The sequence below is a fragment of the Ambystoma mexicanum genome, chromosome 5p, assembly GCF_040938575.1.
Source record: "Ambystoma mexicanum isolate Mex_15411 chromosome 5p, UKY_AmexF1_1, whole genome shotgun sequence".
In the NCBI taxonomy this organism is placed as follows: Eukaryota; Metazoa; Chordata; class Amphibia; order Caudata; family Ambystomatidae; genus Ambystoma; species Ambystoma mexicanum.
The window spans coordinates 534,527,322-534,536,915 of record NC_090930.1 but is presented as its reverse complement, the minus strand read 5'-3'; the positions used below and the strand labels follow the sequence as shown (position 1 = coordinate 534,536,915).

The 9,594-nt window shown below is 45.2% G+C and overlaps 1 protein-coding gene across 15 annotated transcripts in view; it reads right to left on the bottom strand.

Annotated features, from left to right (window-relative positions):
• Window positions 1–2,800: 2,800 nt before the first annotated feature.
• The window catches only part of DACH2 (dachshund family transcription factor 2), a 1,006,899-nt gene continuing 1,000,105 nt past the window's right edge, over window positions 2,801–9,594 (bottom strand). For 10 of the 15 annotated variants that reach the window (XM_069612949.1, XM_069612948.1, XM_069612947.1 and 7 more), the window contains one exon: window positions 2,801–3,689. In XM_069612949.1, the coding sequence (XP_069469050.1) occupies window positions 3,652–3,689 (38 nt within the window). In that variant the 3' untranslated portion in view covers window positions 2,801–3,651. The remainder of the gene's footprint in view (window positions 3,690–9,594) is intronic. The other 5 variants (XM_069612937.1, XM_069612940.1, XM_069612944.1 and 2 more) reach the window with 1 other exon arrangement.

The following is a 9,594-nucleotide window of genomic DNA, read 5'->3' as shown; positions in this document are numbered from 1 at the left end:
TATATTTGAAAATATAGTCTCTGGCTGTGTCTGACTTTCCATTACAGTACAACCTGATACCTAGACTTGGAGGACAGGAAATATTTTATGAAAACAGTTACGTCTATAAAGGTTTTATCTGAAATCACCTCCTTTTCACACACAAGTGGGACATAGGGAGCTTCATTATTTAAGTTGCATTTGAGAAATGCACCCTAATGCCACCTTGACGTCACCTATGCTACGTCTTTCATATTTGATGTTATGGGTATGCAGGGGTGCAACGAAACCTACATTTCGGGGGTCGGCGGGCTAACCCTTCAAATGTTGGGAGAAGCACCAACTTCAGAGACTGGGGGGGGGGAAAACTTATTTGTGGGGGGAATCTAACTTCTTTATACATTCTAATTAGACTATTGCAACTTCAATGTTACAAGCAGTTAACTCTCTCCTTTAAGTCTAGAAGCACCCACTTAAGAACTGCTGTGAGTATGAACTGTCTCCTGTCCCCCATACCCTTCCAATCACTCCTCTGGCATGCACGGACTAACCCCACATCACGATTTAAATTGCCTGCAAATGTGTGCATATGAATGCAGGTGCTCATAATTAAATGCTTTACATTGGTAATTGCAGGGTCTTTGTTAACAGCGAAGCCCAGGTGCCATTTATCATCTGTGTTCTGTTCTGTCCAGCCAGGGCTCTGTAGGTCAGCCAGGTCGAGTCAACATAGCCCAACTTTCTAGGGGGAGTGCGGGGGGGGGGGGGCTGAAGTCTGGTCACCTCAATGGTGTTGGGCCACTGTGGGTATGCATCAGACATTTACGGTAAGCATGCATTAGGATTGTCTTTGCCCAGACAGATGCACAATGTACAGCCACATTATTCAGATGGGCAGCACCCTGTCCTGGACAAGGGGCCAGAGTCTGTGCTGTTATATGCATTTATTGCTGAGAAGATATCTGGGAAATAAGTATTCTTTGGTCACACTCACTGTGGAATTCTAGGTGATGTAGTCTTCGCAAAAGTAATTTAGCCTGCACCCCACCTGCATTTAGGCACTGATCATGAATTCTTATATAAGAACCACGAATGCATGTTTGTTGCCTGACTGTGCCTGTGTTAAGAGGAACAGGAGAGACAGCAGTACAAACAGAAGCCTCAGCCTTAAATACCCTTTACTGGAAGTGCAGCCCAACACTAAACACCCATTTACTAGTCATTATGTAAAGGTATGTTTGTTGTGCCCAAATGCACTGTGGGGCAAAGGGGGTGGCAGTGAAGGATAACGGGTTGACAGTTGTGCGTATTACACAAAATTGCCAAAAAATAAACATATCCAAATTATACGTTCCGAGTGTTCAAATGAATTGAAGTGGAAAATATTGCATGATCAAAAAAATCTGACAATATAATTAAATGGGACATTTTCAGGTGAATTAAATATCGTTGTGTTGTGCACCACAGACTTTGTGTTTCAGGCATTGCCTCCTTTTCGAATGCCTAACATTATTGGCTATCTATATGTATTGGCAAACAAAATGTGTGGCTCTAGTTTAAAGCCATGCTTGGATTATACCTCAAGGTGAGAAATACATGTTGTGTCATTGTGGTGATTCTGTGTTCAACATTTGAATCCCTAGCAGTGAAATGTAATTGATGGTCTTTGAATGTGCGATCATAGACATGTTACACACAATATCAAGGTTGCTAATGAGGTCTGGTTCTCCAGTTAAGAAACATGGGATTCTTATAGAATCTGCCCCATTGCATTTTAAGAAAGTTAATGAATGGTCACTGTTCCTCCCAGGCACCAGCTATAGCTAAGGGCGGGTCTTTGGCTGAGTGGACTCATGCACCCACTACAGGTATCTGGGATTGTCCTCAAGATCGCAGGTTCTCTTCACCTTTCCAGGGTTGATAGGGATGGTACCACTGAGATGCCAAACACGCAACAAAAAGCATATGTTATCAGTGCCAAGATGCCCCCAGGGGGGTGGAAGTGCGCTCTATAAATAAACCTCTTAGTTATAAGCTACTGTCTGGGTGGTTCTAATAATACATGTACTGTGTTTTTAGAATTATTTCTGCATAAACTATATACTCATTCAAAATAAGAATAATGTTGTCGGTGGTGTTCATCAATTAAAGAGCTATAGTTTTTGAAAGCATGCATGTTCATCCATTAGAGGAATCCACTGGTGTACAGTAAGTAATGCGCGTGGTTAGGCATAAAAGCAAAATCAATGCTCGGCTCTTTCCATCTCTGCATTTCCGGCCCCACCTGTGATGGTGCCTGGTTCAGCTGGAACAGCACCAGGTTGCCGATAGACCAGTGCTGCACCCAGACAAGTGGCCAGTCAGACCATTGCAGATGGCGGTGGCGAGGCAGATCTGAATTTTCTTTAGAAGACAAGAGAGGAGGAGATATGTAGGTGCCCATAGAATGATGACTTTCTGAACGGGGTCATTTCCCGGTGCAAGGCCACCACAGGCCAATCCATGAAGCGAGCTGTTGCGGAGGCAGGGACAGTTGAACTTCACAGTGCTCATGGTGGGAGAAGTACTAACCAGAGGATGCCGCAACTATGGGATACTAAAAAATATATAGTTATGTCAACTCCCCCTAAAAAGGGAAGGGCAGAACAATGACACTTGTGATTTGTAGATGCCCAACTTACCTTCCTAGAAGACTTTCAGGGGAGCTGTATTTTCAAAATGGCGACCAGCAAAGACCACAATCTCTCTCTTTTCATAAAGCTTCCAAGTGATGTGTGTAACATAGTAACAGACAGGACAGGTCCAAAGAAACATGAAAGTCTTTCCAAAGTCAAACAAAAGGTTTTTAATACTGTATTTTACCAAGAACATTTTAACAAAGAAAGTGTACTTTAACTTAATATGGTACAACAGAGAAACCATACTGGAAGTTTCCATTATCTAATACTCTACTGCATATGCATTGCTTTCCTTTAAAAGACCAAAAGTCAAGCTGTACTTTGAGCATTGAAAAGCATCAATAGTAACGCCCGTACTATCTCAGCTGTTAGGATCTAGCTCACCCTCTTGTATTGGTCATCCAATGAAAGGACACGTTTTTACACCATGGTTTTAAAAAAATGTACACACAGTTCTTTTTAAAACGCAATATATATTGAGTATCAGCTTCAGTAAATAAAGCTTAATTTATAAACACAGATGAAACTGTTCCATCCCCAACAGTTTCAGTGACGACTGGACTTCAACGTTTCCGTCTTATTGAAAAAAGGCCGGTGGGGCCTTGCATGGCCATTGGTCAGGCCACGCGTATACAGTTATCTCCGGTGAAAAGGCAAACGCAAAAGACAGATTGTTTCATTGAATGTCTCCAAATGTGCTTAAAATTTCCTGGGGTTCTAGAAACATAAAAACGGTGAATGGTGGCAGTCCCGGTCCGGTATGGAGAGCGCGTCACAAATCTCAAAGAACTGAACAGTGATCCGGCAGTTGTCGAGCCAGCAATAGTTTGAAATTGTTTGAGTTTTTTCTTCAAGTCTCATGCTGTGCAACCCCTTTTCCAGGTGGGAATGAAGGCATCCGAGGCCAGAAGGGCTGAAGGGGGCGCGCCTCTCTCTAAGAACAGAGTCTTCCAAGATGTGACGGTCATACGTCTCTATGCAACCAGGCTTCTCTTCAGTACATAATGGCCGGCTTCATGTACGGTCTGTTTTCTGGGTCAGGGGAGAAACACAAAGACAATATTAACCTTCAGGCTTCTCAGTTATTGTTAATACTTCTCAACAAGTCAAGACAACTCAACCAGACGCCATTTTGATAATGCTTGCTGGAGATTCCAGAGAATCGTGGCATTTAGAAGGAGAGAAAAACGTTGTAACTCATTGATTTTACTATTGTATCTGACCTTTTGGTTAAGTCTTACATTGAAAAGCAATCCACATTACCTATCAAATAACCCCAAAACAGAAATGTTAGTAACTTGAATGGTTTAAATATAAATACTTTGTTACTTTTTTTTATTATTATTTGTGTGTGGTTAATAAAAACCTTTACAAAAAAGTTACATATATTTACATTGATATTCATTCATTAAAAATTAATTCATCATACAGAAATTTAAAATACTTTCACATTGCTCGGCCATGCTTGCTGATCCATTTTGCAGAATCAAGGCCTAGAGGGATTTTGAATGTTTCAGTGTGTGCTACACATTTATTGAGCACACTTGGGGCCCTCCTCGTGAGGGTTTGCACAGGGGCACATCATAAGATGCCCCGAGCACCTCACATTTGCTCCAGGTGTTAGATGCCTTTTTCACAAAGCCCAGCACTAGAGCACATGCACCACTGCCTGCAGCATCTCTGTGATGCCCTGGAGCAAATCCTTGCAACACATATCTGAACAAGAGCTCCCCAAAGATGCCCTCAGACAGCCACTTGTTTGAGGCCTTCTGAATAAGACACAGGGGCCCTCATTACAACACCGGCACTAAACCATGGCGCTATTAGCACCATGGTTGGTGCCGGTGTTGTAACGGGTCCGCCATGGTTCAATGGGCAATTACCACCCCATTCCAAGGTTGGCGGGGCGGTAATTCCCCATTGAACCATGGCCCTTCCCCATTCCCATTTTCGCCACAGAGGGCTCTATGGGAATGGGGAAGGCGCTCACTACGGTACCATAAATTGCGGTACCGTACTTAGCACCAAGGTCCCTTTGCGGGTCCCTACTTTAACGGCTGGTGTACACCAGCCGTTAAGGTCGGGTCCCGCAAAGGGACCTTGTAGTAAGGCACTAAGTGTTTAACGGCGCCGCAGCCTTTTACGGAGCCGTTAAACACTTAGCGCCAGGGTCATAATGAGGCACATGGTGTCAGAGACCAATCTACGGTGCTCAAGGCATTTGCAGATGTGATCCATTGCAACTGCTTGTGAATGGGGGGGGGCACTGTCTCCAAATCACTATAAAAAGCTTGGTTCTGTCAGTCCTCCTTAATTCATGAAGCAGTAATATTACCCCTGGTGGTCTGGCGCGCTCGCAGGCTGGCACTTTCAGAGGCACCCTACCACAAGTTACACACGCAGGGCGGGCAGGCAGCCTGGAGAACAGATCCCCGTGGCGCTGTGAGAGTAGGAACAGTCCTTACAGGAGGAACCCCAAGCGCCCTCTCGCATTCGCACCCTGATTACAGGACTGCAGGGGGTAGCAGAGGACATTCACGGTGCTGGTGATCTCAGGGACAGTGTTCACGGCAGTGCTGTGACGTTCTGCTATTTGGAGGCTGATGGGAGAAGGCCGCCGTCAATGCTCGGTACTAGCATGCTCATATGTCACTCTGTCTTCAATGCACCGAAAGCAACACTCTCTTCAGTGGTCAAATGGAGTTTTCCATACATTTTTGAAGCTTCCATTAAAAATATGTGATTTTGCAGTCATACGTGAGGAGGGAACTATTTTAAGTCGCATTCAAAAGTCATGGTAGATTTCCTTACGGTAAGTCTTCAATGACAAGCGTCCCTGATTAAGTCACGCTTGATATGGCTCATCGAACAATGTTTCAGTTGTCTGATATTGGTTTGGGTATATAAAAAACGTGCAGCTAATATTCTTTCAAAGTATGCATTTTACTGTGCATGCACAATCTTTTTGAGCACTACTTTACTAGAGTCATGAAGGGCCGTGTGTTGGGAGCGGACTGGCGCACATGCACTGGGGCACATGCAAGGAATTCCACCACCTGGCATTTTGGTCTGCTACCTGACCCCAGTAATTCAGCGGGATCAGTTGCTTGTGGGGCCAGTGTGCTACTCCACAGTGCCCCCTGCTGCAACCACTTGGGTTGCCTTACCATAGAGCAGTAGAAGCTGCCTCAGTGGGACACGCAATGCGGAGCAACTATCAAGTATATACCGACTATCTGAGCATTAGGCCTCATTCCGAGTCAGACAGGCTGGTAAAAAAGACTCTATATCCATGGATACCAAATGCTGGTGGCAGTAATGATGGAATATTCCCTCATGGAGTCCTATGGGACTCCATGAATGGGGATTTACACCGACCTGTCGGCACTCATGCCGCCGGACCGAGTTCCGGTAAAGGTAAGTACCAAATGCCAGTATCCTGGTGGCTCTACCGGCAGGATACCGGCATGCTCGAATGAGGCCCTTTAAATGCACCTCACTTATCTCTGAATTGAGAGCTCCTGCATGGTAAGAGAAGCCAGAAGATTTTAGCAACTATGTTCTCCTGATACCCATGGCAAAAGTGAGATTTCAAATATATTGGGCCTCATTACGACCCAGGCGGTAAGTTACCGCCTGGGTCGTACCTTTACCACCATGGCGTAAACTATGTTTACGCCATGGTGGTTGGCGGACTTACCGCCCCATTCCGAGGTTGGCGGGGCGGTAAGTCCCCATTAACCCATTTACCCTTCCCCATTCCCATTTTTGCCCCATAGGGCATAATGGGAGTGGGGAAGGCGTTAATTACGCCACCGTAAATTACGGTGGCGTAATTAACAACATGGTCCCTTAGCGCCATGGATTTTAACACCTGCTAAAAGCAGGTGTTAAATCCTCCATGGTGCTAAGGGACCTCGGAATCAGGCGGTAAGGGTCGGCGGTGTTTACGCCGCCGTAAACCCCTTACCGCCTGGGTCCTAATGAGGCCCATTGAAAGTGGATGCTGACTTCTGAAATCACTCATCTGCGTATACAGCACATGGCAACCATGACGCAGCCGCGGGGAACTGATGTTTTTCTTGTATATGTTCATCTGATTTGTCTTATACTCTGTCTCAACGAGGGAAAAATTCATACCTGGAAAGAAAGTCAAAACCAAGGATACACTATTGAATTGTGATAATCAAATCCCCCCCCCCCCCACCCGCCAGTAACTACAAAATGCATATTACCCACGGTAGCGATGTGAGGAGCTGAGCATATGCAAATGGTGGGCATTTGATCATTTGCCGACTGAAATGCTGCCACCGTTTGCATCGTAGGGCAGTGGCCCATGCCCTGCTTGACAATGTGGCACAAACAATATCTATTTTAATTACCAGTGGCTGGAAAGGGCAGAGCCATGAATAAATACGCTGTCATTTCACAGAGCAGAGGTGCTCACTGGAATACAAAAGAGAGGACAGGCTGTAGGTGTGCAATGGGCAGTCCATATGCTGCCGTTCCGCCACTCGCCACTTTAAACCGAGTCACGTGAGAGGTCAACGAAACCTCTACCTGGTGGTGTTAAGACACTTTATTCCACTCCCATTTGTTTCACAATAGTTATTTTGCAGCCTTTCTCGGCGGTGGAAGGGCTTATGAGCGCTGCGTGCACATGTTTACGTCCTGCGTGTCAGCGTGTGACTCACCGAGTACACGTCAGAAATTCAGTTCCAAGTGAAGGCGCGTGCTTCGGTCTGGATATGTACTTGAAAACGTGACCATTTATGGTCCTGTCGGGTCAAACAGGTATTAGAAATAATCCATAAATTGGAAATGAGTGCAAAAGTCTCTTCTCTATTTGCAAATCTGAGCGAGACAGCTACCCCCACCCCACCCCCTTCCTTCCTCGACACTCATATTATTCAAGAGGATACTTGTTCTTTTGTGGAGTGATTTCCTCTCAGGGAGACAATTTAGTTTATAACTGTATCCTCAGTTCCAGGTTAGTTGAGCTGAACTGACACATGAAATCTGCCCCCTGTACGACTGAGGGGGGCAGTAAAATGGCACCTGGTCTTAGGTGGCAACGTCTTAGCCAAGTCCTGGCCTTGGTCCTAATGCTGGTCATCGTGTTACTGATTTGCAGGAAATTTGGTAGAGTTCTACACATGTACATTTCTTTGGAATGCATCGTAACTAGATTTCCAAAAGTGTTTCATATGTAAAGGGAGCTCTTAGAAGGTATTGGTGATGGTACATTAGCATCCGGGGCATTCACACCAGCAGCCAGCCAACCAGCTTCTCAGGAATGCACACTTTACTTGTTAATACAAGCCTGCATTCAAAGCTCCTGGGTGGTGCCTCATTCCCTGAGGCTCCATTTGACAGTCTGCCCCGGAATCCCCTGCACTCTTTTTGGACTCACACCCCGCCGCCCATGTGACCCGAAACCCCCTTGCACAGATTCTCCTTTCCTGATTCGAACGCCATTGCCACAGGCACATCATCATCCAACATCGTTCCTTTGCGCCAGAACCTCCCACCAAGGCCATGGAAATAGAAGAAGGGCTCTGCTGAAAGCCCCGTGTTCATTTTTCATGGCAGACATGTTTTTTTGTTGTTTTTAAAACAGACACCACCAGTCTCATATTTGCTGCAGACAATGTTACCATTTTAACAGTCCCCGTTAATGGCCCAGCTATTATCCTGCCTACTAACTTTGGGCATGGGTCGTAACCACCTGGTGCGGCCAATGACTAACGTTCACCCCTTAAAAACGTAACCCATAAAATAATACACGTCGGCTGAATGAAAGGAAGAGTGGGTGAATGGATTGATGTGTGAATACATGAATAGGTGAATAATTGAATTAACATATTAATGAATGTAACGGTGGAGAAAGGAATACTTTGATTAATGTGTGGTTTGTAAACTATATTATTCCTTAAACTAGGCTCTCTCAGATAGCACAAAACTGTTTTAAAGTATGAGAATTTAAAAGTAAAAGAATTATGGTAAATCATGTTCGTGTCTCTCTCCGTCTCTTTAGCAATGGCAACCACACTATCGTGCATGGTTCAAATGGGATGCTTTACGCAGTCCCTTTGCTGAGCCAGAATCCAACCTGATCTGACGGGAGTGTCTCGCGTTCTCTTTGTTCAGTCATATTATCAGGTTTCCTAGCTCTAAAATCGATTCTCTACATGTTATACTGCCTCTTTAAATTAGATCACACACAGGAGTGTTGCAATGCATCACTCTCTCCCCACCACATTACCCTTGTCTTCATCCCAATAATTGCAAGAATAAATTAAATCAACCCGTCTCATCTGTCTCTTTTTTACTTGGATTAACCCCAGCAATTCGTGAATCGAGATAGCCCATATGCCGCGGTCCCAAAAACAGGGAACTATAGTAAGACTCTTGATGTTTTTGTTATCTGTGCATTGTCGTTTTCATCTCATCATTTAATCAAGAACTATTCATGTGACACAAGACATTTGGAAGTACATATACTGGTAAAAAATGCAAGGCCAGCATTTACAATTCCGAATAATATAAAAAGAAAACTGGCAATCTAACATTTCTAGTTCCATGCAACAGAAATATAGCAGCTCTCTCTCATAAGGAGGCATCTGCACCCTAAGGGAGGCCCAAAGAAATCTGAGGGCCTCACTGATGCAGAGGAAGTTCAGATCTGCTGCCCTCTAGGCACTGTCCATGCTGTGTTACATGGAGGGACGCGCTGATGCAGAGGGAGTTCAGATCTGCTGCCCTCTAGGCACTGTCCATGCTGTGTTACATGGAGGGACGCGCTGATGCAGAGGGAGTTCAGATCTGCTGCCCTCTAGGCACTGTCCATGCTGTGTTACATGGAGGGACGCGCTGATGCAGAGGGAGTTCAGATCTGCTGCCCTCTAGGCACTGTCCATGCTGTGTTACATGGAGG